The sequence below is a fragment of the Lacerta agilis genome, chromosome 5 (assembly GCF_009819535.1).
Source record: "Lacerta agilis isolate rLacAgi1 chromosome 5, rLacAgi1.pri, whole genome shotgun sequence".
Lineage (NCBI taxonomy): Eukaryota > Metazoa > Chordata > Lepidosauria > Squamata > Lacertidae > Lacerta > Lacerta agilis.
Window position 1 is genome coordinate 75163457 of NC_046316.1, and position 19871 is coordinate 75183327.

The following is a 19871-nucleotide window of genomic DNA, read 5'->3' on the forward strand; positions in this document are numbered from 1 at the left end:
GCCTGGAATCTCACACTGCTCAGAGATTAGAGTGACATGCAGCAACAATACCGAGGGGGGCGGGCAGGAACTCTGAACATTCCAGAATACTTTGCTTCAGTCCTCTTTTGTGAATATCTTTCTCGTTACTCCTTTCTGGACATGCAGTAATCAGAGGCATTGCTTTATTCCTTTATCAGAAGTGAAGAGAATAAGGTTGAAATCCTATATCCACTGGTGTAACTTCCAATGTAGTCCGTAGGAATTATTTCCAAAGAAATGTGCATGGGATCTTGCTAATAGGGAAGGCAGGGGTAATTTGTTGGCATCCCTACCATGTGTGGAGTTTCCATGGCAACAGTGCACTCTGTCACTCTGAACTGCTCATGTGTGTGTGCGTGTGCGCGCACACACATACACACAAGTTCTGATGTTCTGGCCCTGGGGGATGAAGCCATCTTTTGGCTTGTTGTGTGTTTTGTTTTTCTAAACGGGTGCAATTAAGACTGGATGCGATACAGTGTTTCCTCCCAACGAGCCACAGTGCTCAAGTACAGCAACAGCTTTGGCTACTGGAACCTGCTTTTACTATCATGATTTGTTCTTAAAAAATCAACAGCATCGGCATTGGTCTGAAGCGAGATAGGATAGCAATGGCAAGAGACTAGAAACTGCAGAGCCAGGACTGCAGGTGCCAGTGAATGAAAGGCTCAACGATATGGAGGTTGTGATGTGTTGTCTATTTGAGTGTTTCCTGCTTCTGTTGTATATGTATCATTTCTTTTGACTGTAGGTGTTTTGCCTGGGTTGGTGGGGGGGGGGGAGGTTGCAGGGGTGGTTCTGAGCATTGCCAATTTTTCTTCTGTGGAATGGGAATTTTGTAGCACCCACAACAATTGCAGTCCCTGCTTTGAAAGTTAGGGCCTTCGTCTCAGAAAGATGAGCACAAAGAGGACTGAGGATGCTGAAAGAACACAGTGGACTCTCCTTCACTGAAGGTTTTTCAACTGAGGTCGCATGGCCATCTAGCAGACTCTTTGGACCCTTTCCAACTCTACAATCTATGGTTGTATGAAAGAAGACCTAGTTCATACTGTTCCACACCTTTGCTGCCTAATTACTGTGAAATGGGTTCATATTATGATGGATTTATCTTGAAACGTTGGAGGTACCCATGAGATGCAATGTGGGGAGATCCATGACTGGGGGGGCCCTGTTACTCTTTGAAGGTCAGGGAAGTAACACTCTCAAAGTGTTTCCCTCCCCTAAGACCAAAAGTTGGCAACTCTGTGTTGACTGATACGGTTTTCCTCGTTCAAGCAAAAGATTGTGCAGCAAGATATAAAAGAGTTAACTTCCAAAAAGCAACAATGCCTTGAATAAAAATAAATGGCTGGGGCATGGGAGATAATAAACTCTACAGTGAAAAATTCCTGGAGGCGTTAAGAAGCACTAATGTAATCATCCCCTGCGCTGTCAACTCAATAGATGGATGACTAAGCGAGGCACCTAGAAACTGGCACAGTTTACACATTTCATTAAAGAAAAAACATGTATACTGTTTTCTGGTCACTAGTTGGCTTGGCTTTTCTGATCTTGCAGTGATTTCAAAAAGCTCAGAGGGTTAGATGGAATATATTCTGGGCTGTGGGAAGGGCAGCAGCAGCACTGTAATAATCCAATGTATGTGTCGCAGGATAGAAGACAAAATGATGCGGTTGTTTTCAAACTGTCACACAATGATGGAGCTTGTGATCTGCATCCATGTTTGATCTCTGGCATCTCCAGTAAAAAGGACTAGGCAGCAGGTCTTGGGAAAGAAGTCTGTTGGACACCACGGAGAGCCACAACCAAACATGGCCAGCCCTAAGGGAGAATGAGTCAACTACCTCAAAGAATTATAGAGTTGACCTTAGCAGTCATCTAGCCTAACCCCTAGCTCAGTGCAAGATCTACAGTGCAAGCTGGAGGAGAAGAAGTGTGCAGAGGCCCAGTGGACGGTTCAGTTGTCATCACTACCTTAATTCATGGTGACTGTGGATGAAAGTTTGGTCTTTTCAGAATTCTAGTCATGCCAGACAGGGTGAGGCAGTTGTTTCCTTAGTGGTGCTCTGTGCTGCATGAAGTCTAGATCAGTTTTTGACACACCACTCCTAGTGTTCCTGTTGCTCTGTTTGCAGTTACACACAGGAAATGCAGATAGAGGATGAATTCATCTTTTCGCGCCTTGCAGCGTCCTGCACGGGCACAAGCCATGTCAGAGTCTTTGTGAGCGCACCAATTTCCTCATGACAGAACCAGCAGGACAGCCATCGTCCCAAAATGGCTGTAGGAATCGACCCACTGAAATTTATTTATGTTTCAATTGTAGGCTTCCTTTCTATAAAAAGGGAGTCGTTCTTCATGTAACACACAGTTAAATGATAGAACTTGCTCCCTCTGAGGGCAGTGATGGCCACCAAGTTGGGTGGCTTTAAAAGAAGATTAGGCGAATTCATGGAGGACAAGCCTATCCACATGGTGACCATGTTCTGCTTGGGTGACATGCATGGGGCTGCAGTCTGGGTGGTCTCTGATCTAGGCACTTATCTCGCTTAGCTTTAGCAAGGTTGCCACTTTAGACCATGCCCTGGGCCCAAATAGAGGTATTTGTACAAAAGCACAACTGTGCAAGCCTTGCACAACTTGCCCTTGGATCAATAAGCTGATTTCCACTTGAGAAATTGATGCAATGAAGTTTAAAAGCAAAAAGAACCCCAAAAAGTTAGTATTCCCATATATCTCTTTCTACAATGCTGCCCTCTTGTGTTGTTTAAGTTTTAAACTTTTCTCTTTGTGGACAGGTGTGTGTTTTGCTTAGTAGGAAACTCACAAAATGTGCTGATTCTCCTCAGTTGTACATAAATTACACTGGCCTCTCACAAAATAATAGCAAATACAATTTGTAATAATAGCCTTTGGCAACCTTTCATATTCCTGGTAATGATTTGCCAGGGTTCATCTGTGTGAAAGTAAGGATAATATTTTGCGTCTGCGATCAGCCCCAGAGATGTGATGTGGGGCTCAAAGTTGCCCAGCAGCATCTCAGTTTCCACAAACAGAAATCCAGGTGTAAACACAGAACATCTAGAGACAGATGATTCTTAGACATTTGCAAGGTGTGTTGACTGAATCTACCCGATATTAACCCACAACCTGGTGGGCTGCAGTGAGTTTATTTATCGTGACCATGCCATAGGGCATGGGTAGGCAAACTAAGGCCTTCTAAATCGCCTTCTAAATCCAGCCCGTGGGCAGTCCAGGAATCAGCATGTTTTACATGAGTAGAATGTGTGCTTTTATTTAAAATGCATCCCTGGGTTATTTGTGGGGCATAGGAATTTGTTCATTTCCCCCCCCCCAATATAGTCAGGCCCCCCACAAGGTCTGAGGGACAGTGGACCGACCCCCTGCTGAAAAAGTTTGCTGACCCCTGCCATAGGGCTATCATGGGATATGTGAATATTTCATGAAGATGGTGCAGCTAGGGGGCCAAATTCCAGGATGCCCAGATGACCAGCCAGAGAGCATCAGGTGATGGAGGGGGGGGGGGGGGGGGGGGGGGGGGGAAAAAAAAAAAAAAGGGGGGGGCCCAAAAAAAGAAATAGGCCCATCATCAACACCTAGGTTGGCATGCACACACTGAGATCTACAAAAGCTGTTTCAATATCCTTTCTCTATCCTTATTTTGACTCTAGTTGCGTCAACAACATGCAGGTGGTCAGACATGTATATGGTTGCATATTCTCTTAGTAAGTCTGCAACTTCTGTGAGGGATATGTTCTGGGGGTCACACCTAAAGTCAAACTTATGTATAGTCAAAACCCAGTGGGCTTAGTGGTGGGAGGGTTTGCCAAGTTCATTTTCCCCAGAACCCCACCCCGTTTAATATTTTTAAAAATATTATTTTGCCATGCTCATAAAAGCTGAATGCGCACAAGTTAAATGTGCATAAGGTGGGGGGTTACTGTGCACTATTGCGTAAATCGGGTCCTCCTCACAGAGGGCACGTGTTGCGGTGAGATCATCAGGACTGACCTCACTGTTGTGTGGGTGGGAGTGATTGGATAGCCACAACAACTCGATTGGAGGTCCCTCAGTTGTTGGGCAGATCTGGCCAATGGGAATTTTGTGTATTAACCCAGGGATCTTTATATACCGCTGCACATTGCATTGAACTTCCTCTTTTCGCTTCTTGCACCGGATCACCCGCCCACCCTTCCCTATATTTAGGGTCTTGCTTTGACCTTGCTATGCCATCGTGGGTCGTCTGCTTTTGGGGCAGGGCCCGGTAGGAATTTTCCCATTTGGGTGATTGGCTGGTGCCACTTGGGTTTGCCTGCTGCGTAGCAAATCATCACAACTTTGTAAGGTTTGGCAGTTAGGCATTGGTTCAATGGTGGTGTGGAGGGCAGGTCAGAGAACCAGGGCCCTCCCAATGGCAAAAGTTATTCCATCAAAGGAATCCAGGGATTCGCCATGCTTTTGTTGACCCCTTTCGAGGGATAGGACCACACAAGAGTCCCTGGGAGCATTTTGGGGTGAGCTTGAGTCACGTGCCCGTAGCAGTTGCTCCCCCATGGTGTTTACCTGCACTGACGATATGGTGGGCCCAGTCATCAGTGCTGTGTCCTGCTGAGGTCAGGTGCAGCCTAGTCGAACCAATGCCTAAACAAACCACTCAGTATCTGTATCTGAAGCACACGAAAGCTCATACCAAGAACAAACTTAGTTGGTCTCTAAGGTGCTACTGGAAGGATTTTTTTTATTTTTATTTGTTTTGACTATGGCAGACTAACATGGCTACCTACCTTAACTAACACTCACTATCTGTAATCAATAAAGTTGTGGCCAAAATTATGCCAATAACCTAAAACTAAATTCTGTGTCATGTGTGTAATTATTTATGGGGTAGCTCCTGGGGGTCTTCACACGCAAAATATAAGAACGTTCATACCACCTGATATGTAAAGGGGGAAGCCTTTTCTTCCACGGTTACCTTTGATTCTCAACGCATAAAAGAGGCAATCTATAAATGCAGGAACAAAATAGAAAATTTCTTTCTGAAGAAGTGTGCATGCACACAAAGCTCATACCAAGAACAAACTCAGTTGGTCTCTAAGGTGCTACTGGAAAGAAATTTTATTTTGTTTCGACTATGGCAGACCAACACGGCTACCCACCTGTAACTGGAACTTATAAATGCAGGATTGGACTCCAACCTTTGTAGCCTAAGCTGCAGGCCAACATACGGAAAGATAAATAAGAAAAGGCCAGCTTTCTTTTAGGGAGGATTGCTAAGTGTACGAACTTGTTGCATCTCTCTCTCTCTCACACACCACACACACACACACCCTTGGTCCCAATTGCACATTTCTGCTAACCACCTTGCTTGCACTTGCATATGATATGGTTCTGTTCTCTCTCTCTCTTCCAATTTAGAGATCGTCCGAGCGATGACTCACGTGATAAACCAAGGCATGGCCATGTACTGGGGAACTTCCCGTTGGAGTGCCATGGAAATAATGGTAAGGTAGCTTTGCAAGAGGATCCAGCGTTATTACAGCTGCAAGCATTGAAACAGCACCACGGTGTGATGTGTGGAATTGCCATGGTCTGCTCCCTCATTTTTACGGGCATCCACACAGTGCGTCGTCCAATCATTACATTCCTGTGTTTCCTTCCAATTTTTCAGTCTTTTCTCAGGCTCCAAAAGTCTAGCTTTTTTAGAAGAGGAGAAGAACATAGCTGGTAGAGACAGTCATAGCACTTCTCATTATTTATTTATTTATTTATTATTTATTATTTATTTAAAAGGTTGGGGGTTTTGATGTGTGCAGTTAAATATTAAGAAAGTAACCCTATTGCCAAAACCAACTGCCCACCTCAGCATACCTTCGCTATTACTTTTTCACTCCTGTTATCACTTAAGTTTTACAGTGATACCTCAGGTTACAAACACCTCGGGTTACAGACTCCTCTAACCCGGAAGTAGTACCTCAGGTTAAGAACTTTACCTCAGAATGAGAAAAGAAATCATGCGGCGGCAGTGGGAGGCCCCATTAGCTAAACAGATATCTCAGGTTAAGAACGGTTTCAGGTAGAACGGACCTCCAGAACGAATTAAGTTTGTAACCAGAGGTACCACTGTATTTATGCTAAAATCTCTTAAGCACGGGTCCATCTATATACTTTTTTTAAAGTTCAGTAATAGCTCCATAACACATTTTAAAATGATTTTTTTAAACAAATGGACTCCCCACTGCCTTCCTACTCGCTGTCATTTTAGTGCATTTTCTCTAGATAAGTGCTTCCAATCTGCACTTCCAGTTCAAATGTTAAAAACTTTGTGTATTTTTTTTTTTAAAAAAAAGTTTTGTGTTCAGCAATGGGCAATCAAGCTTGAATTTATAAGGACATGAATGCATAAGCACTTAGCACTAATTCAATATTTGGTTATTATTTTTAAGCATCATTTTAGACAGACATACAGACAGACAGAAAGATGACTGCCCGCGTTAATTGGAAATTAGCCTTTCCCACCCTCTGCAGCTGTGCTGTGCTCATTGGGACATCATCATCATCATTATTATTATTATTATTATTATTATTATTATTATTATTATTTTAGTTATTTACAGCAACTCAGGAAACATACCAGCATGGGCACATAGTAAAAGCGTAATGCCCCTAACAGTACAAAAGGTGAGCTGAAAACCAGCTTGCAGCGGGAAAGTATTCATTAGCAGTGTTTGTGTTCCTGGTTCCTCTGTTTTTCTAAACCACTTAGAAGCCTATTTTGGCACTAAGTAGTATATTAATTAATTAATTAATTAATCAGAGTAAGTTGTGGTAGCAGCAGCAGCTCTAGGAGCCACCTACCGTACTTGGAAGCAATCCAAAATTCGACAGCCCACACCCCTTTTGCTGTGGTAGGTAATGTGATCATTGGTGGGGTGGGGTGGGGGATAGATAGATAGAAATCTCGAAAGAAGTGATGAAATCTACATAGACATGCATATAAGAAAAACAATTCAAGAGAAGAAAAGCAGGCTGCATGTGTTCGCGGTACAGGCAGGTGCATTTAAGTGATGCCTTGTCACAAGCAGGGCAGAAGATGTTCCCTGTCATTTGCACCTTTTTAAAGTACAGCTGTACCTTGGTTCTTGAATAGAATCCATTCCGGAAGTCCGTTCGACTTCCAAAAACATTTGAAAACCAAGGCGCGGCTTCCGATTGGCTGCAGGAGCTTCCTGCACTGAATCAGAAGCCGTGGAGGCCGCAACGGACGTTGGGCTACAAAACATCATTCGCAAACCTCACTTCGGTTTGTGGCGTTAGGGAGCCAAAACATTTGACTCGCAAGGCGTTCGAGAACCAAAGTACGACTGTACTCTTTTTTTTTTTTAAGGGCTTCCAGTTAATCCGATGTTCTTTTAATCATTTGTTCAAATGTATTAACATTACAACCCTAATAAAACATCTGTATCGTGCACAGTCTTGGAAGAGGTTGATTTGATTAATGCTCTGTCATTTCTCCCAGGAGAACTCTCCGCTAATGTGCTATTCTTTTTTTTTTGCTGACTCTCTGCAGGAAGCCTATTCTGTAGCGAGGCAGTTTTAATATGATTCCACCCGGTGGTGAACAAGCAGAATACCACCTTTTCCAAAGAGAGAAAGTAGAGGTTCAGTTGCCGGAACTGTATCACAAGATAGGTAATGTCTGAAAGGCTGCGTTGTTAATATTCGCGTGGGAATGAGGAACGAATCATTTCTATTCAAAGGGTGTCTACTCGGGAAATATTTCCTAGCCCCTGCTGTTCAATAAGTATCAGAGGTGCAATAGTTCTCTTGCCAGCAGCAATTATCACTGTGCAAAGAGGTAAGTGACAGCATGTCTGACTGGCTGCTTCGATGGCTTTCCTCTGTTATTATAATTTGTATAGTGTCATCAGAATCCTATAGCAGGTCCATAGTGGTGCATGGTGTCAGGCCAAAGAAGCAGAAGCTTAACTACGATGTTCTAGTATGTTCCTTTCCCCACACCAAAAAGTGCCATGGGCTGCAATCCTTAGAACACTTACTAGGGAGAAAGCCTCTTTGAAATAGTAGAGGTAAGGTAAAGGACCACTGGATGGTTAAGTGCTGGTCAAAGGTGACTATGGAGTTGTGGCGCTCATCTTGCTTTCAGGCCGAGGAGCTGGCATTTGTCCACAGACAGCTTTCCGGGTCATGTGGCCAGCATGACTAAACCGCTTCTAACACAATGGAACACCATGATGTAAGCCAGAGCACATGGAAACGCAGTTTACCTTCCTGCTGCAGCGGTACCTATTTATCTACTTGCATTGGTGTGCTTTTGAACTGATAGGTTGGCATAAGCTGGGACAGAGGAGCGGGAGCTCACCCCATCACGTGCACTCGAACCACCAACCTTCTGATCAGCAAACCCAAGAGGTTAAGTGGTTTAGACCACCGCGCCACCGCGTCCACATCCAAGTAACGTGGGGAAACCCCCCCCCCCCCAGTGGCACAATGGGTCAAAGCATCTGGCTATTAACCAGAAGGTTGGTGGTTCGAGCCCACTCAGGAACATCGGTGGGCAGGATTCCTGTATTACTTGGGGCTGGACTAGATGAACCTTGGGGAAGCCATGCATTATTGTTGTGGGTCCAATTTTATGGAACAATCTTCCAGCTGAGGTCCTACTGATACTTTTCATTATTGTTATTCCAGCAGGCATTTTAACTTGAAGTCTGATTTTATAGTTAACAATTATTTTTACCTTTTCTGTATTGTATTTCTTGTACACTCCTTGCAAGACAATTGTAGTCCAGCGATACAGAAATTGTTTAAATCACTAAAAATATATATATAGTTCTCTCCCCATTGTTGCTTCCCAGTGACTAATATCCACTGCCTTTCAAGGAGAGGCCCCGTTCAGTCTTCATGATGACAGCTGCCAGCAGACCCATCCTCCTCCATGAATTTGCTTTCTTCCCCTCCGAAAGCCGTCTGAGTTGCATCCATCCCAATGTCCGTGCCGACGAATTTCATGTTTTCATTATGCTTTGCGGGAAGAATTGCTTGTTTCTGCCTCTCCCTGACCTCCTGCCAATCAATTTCATTTGGGGGGCGGCTTGCCCAGCAATGGAGTCGCTTACCAAAGAGGTGGAAGCTGTGCAGAGACTGCTGTGGGAATACTGAATCAGCTCTGCTGGGGAATCCGCACAAGATATGGCCTTCATCCCTCTCCCTCCCACTCCCAGTAAAGCAGCACTGGTCCCACTGTCAGGAATCTGCTGTGGTTCTGCCCACTAAGCAATGGTTCTATTGGATGCTCCCAATTTCTATTATTATGAAGGAGGGAGAAAAACATCTCTCTTCTCCACACCTTCTGTAGTTTTATAAAACTCTATCATGTCGACTCCGGCCCTCCAACCCCTGGCAGCTCAGTCTTCTGTTTTTCTAAACTATAAAGGCCAAATGATGTAGTCTTTCAATGGCACTTTAATCATTTGCGGGTATATATTTGCTTTTATTTGCTTAGGTAATCCGTAACTCGTGTGTGTGTGTGTGTGTGTGTGTGTGGTGTCTACAGGATCTTGTTAACATTATCTCAGTGCTATCCGTTGTCTGATTGGTTGTTCTGCAGGAGTTGGAGCAATGACGTGGTCCCCTCTCGCCTGTGGGGTTGTCACGGGGAAATACGCCAATGGAATTCCAGAAAGCTCAAGGGCTTCTTTGAAGGTATTTCCCCCCATGCTAACCACTTGTACAATCACGACGTATTTCCCCCCATGCTCTAGAGAAACGTCTTTTCTGAGCTCAGGATGGTAGGTGAAAAGTGTGAAGGAGCACATGTTTGAATGACGGAAATAATTTCCCCTGAGATCTACAAGTAAAGGGCGGTATACAAATTTAATAAATAGCAACAACAATAATAATAATTCCCTTCACAATCAAGATTTCAGCATTAATGAGAACATTGCTGCTGAGGTCTACGCTGAGTATGACTAGCATTAGATACAAGCCTATCCCATTGCTTACCATTTTGATTTTATTCATAAAGTGGATAGAGATTCTGATTTCATTAAGTCTTCTTGGAGAACATCCAAGTTGCCTGTTACATACATGTTTCCATGTTATCTCTTCTTGCTTCCCTGATTATTAAGATTCATGGTGTGGGGCTAGATAAGAATGCATGATAGGCTTTTAAGAAGTGTAAAACCGTGAGAATCAATCAGGATGAAGAATAAAACAGAGGAAGAAAGGGGGGAAGTACAGGGGGGGAATGAGGTGGGAGGGTTGGGGTTGGGGGTTTTGTTTGCTGGGTGGTTTGTATTGTATTGTTTTGTATTGTGTTGTATTGTAAGAAGATTGAGGTCGAAAAAGATGAAGGTTAAGTTGTAAATGTAAGGTAATATATAAGATTAATTTGTATGGAAAACCAATAAAAATCATAAAAAAGAATGCATGATAGGCTTTCACGACGCAAGAGGTAGAGGTGGAGGAGACCTAGAGACAGTTTAAACTTTTCCGCGGCTGTGCATCTTTGCACCAGATTGGGATGCCATCAAACAGTTGGCCAGCTGTGTGCTGCTACACATTTTTGCCTCTTGACACCGTCCACCATTTGCACATGGCCCCCGATGGTTGCCCACAAGGGAATGAATGCATCTCTCAGGCTGAAAAAGGTTTCCCAGCCTCGATATATATACTGAGGACCAACAGATGTCCCTCCTCAGCCTTTAGTCTGCTCTGAAACACTTAGATCAGTGTTTTCGTTCCTTGCGTTATTGATTAAATCAAGCTGGCATGTCAGCCACAAATTGTATCCAGAATTGCTTCTAAGCCTTTTTTAAAGGAACTTAACAAGGACATATGACATGAATTGCCCAGACACATTGACTGGCTGCTGTTGCAGCCTGTTTAGTATAGCCTGTTATCTGTGACATACTGTCACTGTTGCCAACCCGCCCCCCCATGCCCCTCACAGCAACCTGTTTGACATTTTGAAGGATGGCAAGCACACTTAAATCATTTTGGTATGTTTGAAAGCAATCATCAAAGCTCCACAGGTTTAAGGGAAATGAATTTGTCCAGCACTAGAGATTTGTGGCCAAAGGATAACTGAGTTTTTGTTTGCTGGCTGGCTCTGCGAGTGAGAGCCAGGAGCTCATTTCCCGTTTCTCTCCAGAGCGCATAGCATTCATAAATTCATTGAGCTCCTTCTTTCACCCAGAGAGCACTAAAACATTGTAAAACAGGTACTGCCCAGAGAAGACACTCCTCTGAGTTGGCCAACACATCATACCAGAGGCAACTGCAGCAGAAATCCCTGTGCCCAGTTTCCCATCCCTCTGCCATAATGTTTAGTGTTCACTGCATGTGCTCAAGCTATCGCATGTTACACATAGCGCCCCTGCCGTTGCTGATGGGGAAATGCTACTCTATGGCCTCAGCTTACACAGTGAGTTGCCGGTACCCATGGCAATTGTGACATATAAAGGTAAAGGTAAAGGGACCCCTGACCATTAGGTCCAGTCGCGGACAACTCTGGGGTTGCGGTGTTCATCTCGCTTTATTGGCCGAGTGAGCTGGTGTACAGCTTCCGGGTCATGTGGCCAGCATGACTAAGCCGCTTCTGGCGACCCAGAGCAATGCACAGAAACACTGTTTACCTTCCCGCCAGAGTGGTACCTATTTATCTACTTGCACTTTGACGTGCTTTCGAACTGCTAGGTTGGCAGGAGCAGGGACCGAGCAACGGGAGCTCACCCCGTCACGGGGATTCGAACTGCCGACCTTCTGATCGGCAAGCCCTAGGCTCTGTGGTTTAACCCACAGCGCCACCCACATCCCTATTGTGACTTATAGAGCAGCTCTAACAGTGCAGTGCTCCTATTTGGGCATGATTTAAACTGCAGAGTTCTAAGGTTTGTCTTAGTTTTAACAGCTTATTGTCTTCTGTTTCCCCAGTGCTATCAGTGGCTAAAGGAGAAGATTGTGAGCGAGGAGGGGAGAAAACAGCAATCGAAGCTGAAAGATCTCTTCCCCATTGCTGAACGCCTTGGGTGCACCCTACCTCAGCTGGCTGTTGGTGAGTGATTCTGGGAGTCCCTCTCTGGGCACCTCCAGATGTCTTTTGCATTGTGCATTCATAACTATTCGTATTCATGATGCTATCAGCAAAGTCAGACACAACTCCGCATTCAATACTGTTTGTGCCTGCTCAGGTTTTGGGGCAGTCACACTGCGTCACTTCCAATCAGTGCATATCGTGTAACTTTCTGCTGAAATCCTGTAACTTTTCATACCACAAATGTTAGGGGGTGGGGTAGAGAATCCCTCTTTGATTACAATGTAGTCCCTTACTCCACCACTAATGGACTATTATTATGACTATAACACATAGATGAAAACACCCCACCCCACCCCCCAAAAAACCACCTATATCATTAGTGATGTTCAGTTGGGCTGGCACTGTGAGCTACTTGTGGTGCAAAGGAGGTACTTATCCAACGCCTTTTTTGAGAGTTGGTCGCAGTGGTCTTCAATAGTTAATTTTATTTATTGTTGTTGTTCAGTCATTCAGTCATGTCCGACTCTTCGTGACCGCATGGACCAGAGCACGCCAGGCACCCCTATCCTCCACTGCCTCCCGCGGTTTGGCCAAACTCATGCTAGTCGCTTCGAGAACACTGTCCAACCATCTCATCCTCTGTCGTCCCCTTCTCCTTGTGCCCTCCATCTTTCCCAACATCAGGGTCTTTTCCAGGGAGTCTTCTCTTCTCATGAGGTGGCCAAAGTACTGGAGCCTCAACTTCAGGATCTGTCCTTCCAGTGAGCACTCAGGGCTGATTTCTTTAAGGGTGGATAAGTTTGATCTTTCTGCAGTCCATGGGACTCTCAAGAGTCTCCTCCAGCACCATAATTCAAAAGTATCAATTCTTCGGCGATCAGTCTTCTTGATGGTCCAGCTCTCACTTCCATACATTACTACTGGGAAGCTTTAACTATACGGACCTTTGTTGGCAAGGTGATGTCTCTGCTTTTTAAGATGCTGTCTAGGTTTGTCATTCCTTTCCTCCCAAGAAGCAGGCGTCTTTTAATTTCATGACTGCTGTCACCATCTGCAGTGATCATGGAGCCCAAGAAAGTCAAATCTCTCACTGCCTCCATTTCTTTCCCTTCTGTTTGCCAGGAGGTGATGGGACCAGTGGCCACGAACTTAGTTTTTTTTATGTTGAGCTTCAGACCATATTTTGCGCTCTCCTCTTTCACCCTCATTAAAAGGTTCTTTAATTCCTCCTCACTTTCTGCCATCAAGGTTGTGTCATCATTTATCTAAATCATTTCTATACTGCTTTTCCAAAGCTGAGGGTGGCATAAAGAAACAACACCCAACTTAATCAAGCTTCTTATGATCAATTAAGGATCATAGGAAGCTATCATATAAAGTTGTACCTTGGTTTTTGAACAGAATGCATTCTAGAAGTCGGTTCAACTTCCCAAACATTTGGAAACCAAGGTGCGGCTTGCGATTGGCTTCCGATAGTGCAGGCATGCCAGAAACAATAGCAGAAGCCGCATCGGACATTCGGCTTCCAAAAAAAAGTTCAGAAACAGGAACACTCACTTCTGAGTTTCGATCATTCGAAACGTACAAACGTACAAATACCAAGGCATTTGACAACCAAGGTACAACTATACTCAGATCTAGGTCAGTATTGACCCAGAGTGGCTGGGGAAATCAGAATAAATAATAAATTATTCTTATTTTTATTATTCTCTAGCATTTCATACAGAGTTCTTTCCCAGCCCTACTTCGAGATGCATGCCAAGGAGTGAACCTAAGGCCTTTTGTTCTACCTCTGAACCATGCCCCTTCTCATATGAGTTTCAGCTGCTTTATGGTTATTGATTATGATTGCATATATTTACTTAAGGGGTAAAACCATATTTCTGAAGTAGGAAGCATACGTGTTTCTATATAATGTGCACCACATTTTCATAGCAAGCATAATCTTAGAAGATCCCTACTATGTGAAAGAAAAGGGGGATGCTCTTTTAAGATAGTACTTTCATTTAAAATATTTTTTTAAAAAAACAAAAACCTGCTGGCTGATTAAATTAGGGACGCTATCTGGCTGATTAAAAGGGTTTAATCAAATAATCATTAACAAATTAAACATTAATTAATTGCAACCCTGATTGAAACAAATTGAGGGTACCGTGAAATCCTAAGGAACAGATGCAGCATCCCTCTGGGAAAGAGGCTAAAAGACTTGCCAGCAAAGATGAAAAGCTATGGGGGTCTCCAATATAACGGCTTCCAGATGTTGTTGGACAACTGTTCCCATCGCCACTGACCATTGGCTATGTTGGCTGGGGCTGATGGGAGTTGAAGTTCCACATCTGGCAGGAACCACATTAACTATCCCTGATTTAGAAGGAAGTCATTTCAAAAAACTAGGACAGTTCACAGTTAGGGCAATAAAGATAAATCCCCTTGTAAAAGAGACCCCTGACCATTAAGTGCAGTCATGGACGGCTCTGGGGTTGCAGTGCTCATCTTGCTTTACTGGCCGAAGGAGCCGGCATTTGTCCGCAGACAGCTTCCGGGTCATGTGGCCAGCATGACTCTGGTGAACCAGAGCAGCGCACAGAAACGCCGTTTACCTTCCCGCCAGAGCGGTACCTATTTATCTACTTGCACTTTGACATGCTTTCAAACTGCTAGGTGGGCAGGAGCAGGGACCGAGCAACGGGAGCTCACCCGTCGCGGGGATTCAAACCGCCAACCTTCTGATCCCCTTGTAACTGAGATAATTCCCACAAAGCAGAATCTGATCAGATAACAGCTTCTGGCAGGGGATAATTGTTCTTCTCATATTTGCAAAGGACATTGCCATGACTGACAGAGGCAAGATAGTGTACTGATTTAGACTTGGGTTTTTCAGGCTGAAGTGGGACACACACTGGTCCCTGGTCCCTCACTGATTCTCTACACTGGTATTCTCAGCTCCTGTGGTTTTGCGCTTGCAAGTAGGGATGGGCCAATCTGTCAATTTTTGTTGCTCTCACTTTCCAAATTTTATCAGTTCTCCACACTTCCACATCAGTTTGCAATTCAAATACAAGTCCTTGTGAAATTTCATCTCCATTTTAGTGAATTCAATCTAATATACATGGATTTGTATGCAGTTTTGCCAAATTCACACATTTTTTACAAAGCCGTTTCCCCCCGACATAATTCATTTTTATGGCATTTTTTCCACTGATTTGTGCATTTTTATGTACATTTTATTCCGGAGGCAGTGGAGGATAGGGGTGTCTGGCGTGCTCTGGTCCATGGGGGTCACGAAGAGTCGGACACGACTGAACAACAGCATTCCAGTACATGCATTTTTGTATGTGTTACTTGACTTGATAACTGCATTGCAAAATTCAAAGAACTGCGAGATTTGAAGATTGCTTTTGTTTTAGTTTACACCTTGTTTTGGGCAGCACAAATTAGGTAAGTTTACCTAAAAATGTGAACTGGATCAAACTTCTCCCCGATTTCCACCTGCAAAGTCCCTCCCAATATGGATGCAAGCCAAATCTCCAGGTGACCCATGGAGACCTAGCAGGGAATTAGTGTATGATGCTGCCTTATACTGAATCAGAACGTTGCTCCATGTAGCCCAGTTTTTTTTTATTCTAGCAGTAGATCTCCTGGGGGTCTCAGGCAGATACCGTATTTTTCGCTCCATAGGACGCACTGGACCATAGGGCGCACCTCATTTTTAGAGGAGGAAACCCAGGAAAAAAACATTTTTCTGGTTTTCCTCCTCTAAAAGCCCTGTTTGTTTGTTGTTTTTTTGAGGATCAGCTAAAAGTTTTGCAGCTTTTTTGCAAAGGCAAAAGCCCTGGCTTTTTTGAGGATCAGCTGAAAGTTTTGCAGCTGTTTTTGCAAAGGCAAAAGGCCTTTTTTTAGGATCAGCTAAAGGCTTTGCAGCTTTTTTGCAAAGGGAAAAGCCCTGGTTTGTTTGTTTTTTTGTTGTATTTTTGAGGATCAGCTAAAGGTTTTGCAGCTTTTTTTGCAAAGGGGGAAAAGCAAAGCTCCTTTTGCAAAGGGGGAAACACAAAGAGGAAAAGCCCCATTTTTATGGGGTTTAACTCACATTTCTGAAAAATCTTAAGGAAAAGGAGCCATTTCTACTGTTTCCAGTCAGATAATCTAATCAGCCAGTCACATGTTGCTGGGGAAACAAACAACCTCCCTCTGCAGCACATTCAACAGTCGAGGGCGGGGCTGAAAGGGAGCCGGGACTCTTATCTCTCTCCCGATCTATTTCTGATCAGCTGCTGAACGGGGTCCTTTCAACACTCCCTTTTCTCTTTGTAAAATAAAAAGCACAATCTGCTTTTGGCTCCTGGGCAATTCAGCTCCAGGGACCACCATTCGCTCCATAAGACGCACAGGTATTTCCCCTTACTTTTTAGGAGGAAAAAAGTGCGTCTTATGGAGCAAAAAATACGGTATATCCTCTGGCTCTGAGACCCTTTTAATTGGAGATGCCAAGGATCAAGCCTGGGATTTTCTGCCAGAAAAGAAATGCTCTACACCTGACTTGTGATTTATCCCCTAATTTCCTTCCACCTGTTGCTGCGGTAAAAATGCTTTATTTTCCAGGATGTCTATTGTTTTACCCAACAATACAGCAAGCCTGGTTATAGAATGCAAATATTTACAAAGACATCCAAGTACCTTGTCGCCTACTAGATACAGCTACTGACTGCATTATCTTTGGGGGTGGGAAGAATAGCTCTTTTTATGGACGACAGCAACAAAGTTGGGCTAGCGATTGCTATGAAATAATCATGAGCAGGACTGGATTCCCCCCCCCTTTATACTTCTTTCCCCCACTAGCACAGTTCCCTCCCAACAGCTGTGTAGCCCTGATTGACTCAGGCTGCGAAAATAGAGCTAACACAGCGCAGAAATTCGAGAGAGACCATTAATCATGTTTAACTGTGCTGTCTCGTTCTTGCCTTGCCAAAGACACAATTTAAATGTTTCACAGGGCTGATGGGGTGGGACATAAATGGTCCGATGAAGTTCAAATAGCCTCGGGGATATCACTTCTGGCTGGCCCTGGCAGATGACTTTTCAAAAAATCAGCTAATACATTCACTGCAGGAATAAGTTTTTTTTCTTTTAAAAAAACGAAAACAAAACAATCCAGATTCTGTAGCAGCCAGCAAGATGGGGGCAGTGCTGGTTACCTGGCTTTCGAATGCTGAGGCCACTGCTGGTAGCGGAGAGGGGCGAGGCACTAGGGAGTCAGGCATGGTGCGGACACAGCAGTGGAGCTAATTCCCTGCTCCTGCCGCAGCACCTGCACTGCACCAACCTGCCCCTCACCTCACTCCTCCATCTCTTCCTGTCAGTTACCAGAAGCATCCTCCACACTGGAAAACCAAGGTAAGCAACGCTGCCCAATCCCACTTCTCTGGCTGCTGCCTAGACAATGTAAGCCGTGAAGCGCTCCTCACAGTTTTGCAAACCAGCAAAGGAGCAAGCTTCTCGTCATCTGCAACCGGGGAGAAAGCAAAGGCGGTACGTGATGGCAATGGACGTTCCCCAGAAGCCAGTAGCCCAAAGTGGCTGCACAGAATAAGTTTTGGTTCACCTCGGCACTATCACCTGTGTGCTCCTAATTTCATTTATTTTGCTGCTCTGCCTGCTTTTTGCTTCTGGCTCTACCTACCTCTGACATGTGGCCCTTGGAAGGCTGCCTAGAGAGGGAATGTGGCCCTTGAGCTGAAAAGGTGTCCTGCCACAGCGCGGAATGTCCAGAGGGCAGAATTAACTATTTATTGTCAAAAGTACACTTGCAAGTTAGGAAAAGGCATGTCTATCAGTCACAGGTTCCTCAGCTACTCTTAGCCGTGCACCCGGTGAGGCTGTTGCAGCAATAGAGAGGCCTCGGGTTATGTATCTTTCCCACCTGAACTACACACAAGCAAGTGAAGACTGCGTCAGCATGCAACCTGCTTCTGCTCCTCTCTCTTCAATCCTCTTCTGGTCCTGGAAGATAGCAGAGCAGGAGAGGTGCAGGCAGGAGAAGGAGATGTGTAAGCCTTCGACTCTACACCAGCCTGATCTATCTCTTCCTCCTCCTGCGCCTGTTCTTCATTCTTCAATCCTGCAGCTTCTCCTGCCTCTGACTCTCGTCTCCTGGCTGTTACAGGTTCCCCCAGGTCACTGATCCAAGTCAGTCTCCAACACCCCATTCTCCCGATGTCCTCTCCTCTGTACACAGTGACCACTCTTCAGTGTCTAGCCCAGGGGTCAGCAAACATTTTCAGCAGGGCACCAGTCCACTGTCCCTCAGACCTTGTGGGGGGCCAGACTATATTTTGAAAAAGAAAATGAACAAATTCTTGATTCCTGGACCGTCTGCGGGCCAAATTTAGAAGGCAATTGGGTCAGATCTGGCCTCCGGGCCTTAGTTTGCCTACCCATGGTCTAGCCTGTCCCTGACAGGTCCCAGCAATAGAGTTTGCAAATGGGGCATAAGCAAGTTTTGTTTGTAGCCAGGTGCCACATAATTTCTTCTTATCACAGCGGTGTTAAAAAAACAAAACCAAAAACCTATCTGGAAAAATGTCCGAATGATAAGGTCTTAACCACTGCATGAGATAAGCCTCTGAACTAAGGTTGCTCACCAGCATCAGCCGATACCGGCCCTAACACAGCCATGGGCTTTTCTGTCTTCCCAGCATGGTGTCTACGTAACGAGGGTGTGAGCTCTGTCCTCCTAGGATCTTCCAATCCAGAGCAGCTAATAGAGAATCTTGGTGCCATACAGGCAAGTACAAAATCCTGCTTTGTGATGAGCCGAAGCAAATGGATGATCAAAACAGGCAAATTTATTCAGACGTATGTAAATTCTGAACACATCACATAACACATCTTTACCTGCATCCCTTTGGAGCAAAATGTTGTTTTTGTTTTAATTGGTTAACTGAAAGCACGTAACGATCCTGAACGTATGCTGCCTGCTTTTATGCTTACAGGTTCTTCCGAAGATGACGTCCCACATTGTGAACGAGATCGATAACATCTTGGGAAACAAACCTTACACCAAGAAGGACTACAGATCCTAATGCATTGCATGATTAAACTGGACTGCATGGCTAAAATAGCACTCTGTACTTAGTACAGTACCAAGTCAATACTATCCGGTTAGAATTATTCGGCAGTCTCTGTTGTTTACTAGATTCTCCAAGGTGCCGTGCTGCACCGGAATCAGGGACGTAGCAAGGTAAATTGGTACCCGGGGGCAAAAAAAATTTTGCCCCCCCCCCCCCGAGGCGTAGGAAGGTCAGGTGGTACCCGGTGCGGGAAATTTCTTGTCACCACCCCCCCATTGATTCCCCCCCCTGCAAAAATGGTTTTACTTTATTTCATATTTTCTTACAAAGGAATAATAACAAGTAGTAATAATAATAATAAAACTTTTATTTATATCCCGCCCTCCCCGGCCGAAGTCGGGCTCAGGGTGGCTAACATCAGATATATAACATTGGTATAAAATCAAACAATAATTAAATTACCTCCTAAAAACATCTCAAAATCAAATTAAAGTCTAATTAGATGGCTTTCCACAGGGTTAGGGTTGGGAACAGTAAGTGCTCCACTGAACTGAAATTTCAGCCTTCACGACATAGGAAAACAGCCAAGTGGTGGAGGAGGGTCAAGATATTAACCGATATGCATGAAATTTCATATATAGCTATATAATCCCTAGTATAGTAAGATAAGACCTTTGGAGCAGGCATTTAAAAAAAAAAAA

The 19871-nt window shown here is 44.5% G+C and overlaps 1 protein-coding gene across 1 annotated transcript in view; it reads left to right on the forward strand.

The window, feature by feature from the left end:
• The window catches only part of KCNAB1 (potassium voltage-gated channel subfamily A member regulatory beta subunit 1), a 151948-nt gene extending 132623 nt beyond the window's left edge, over positions 1–19325 (forward strand). Inside the window, 7 exon segments of the mRNA XM_033150493.1 lie at positions 5461–5546; positions 7613–7636; positions 7638–7734; positions 9674–9768; positions 12001–12121; positions 18796–18884; positions 19093–19325. Coding sequence (XP_033006384.1) covers positions 5461–5546; positions 7613–7636; positions 7638–7734; positions 9674–9768; positions 12001–12121; positions 18796–18884; positions 19093–19182 — 602 coding nt within the window. The 3' untranslated portion in view covers positions 19183–19325.
• Positions 19326–19871: the final 546 nt, after the last annotated feature.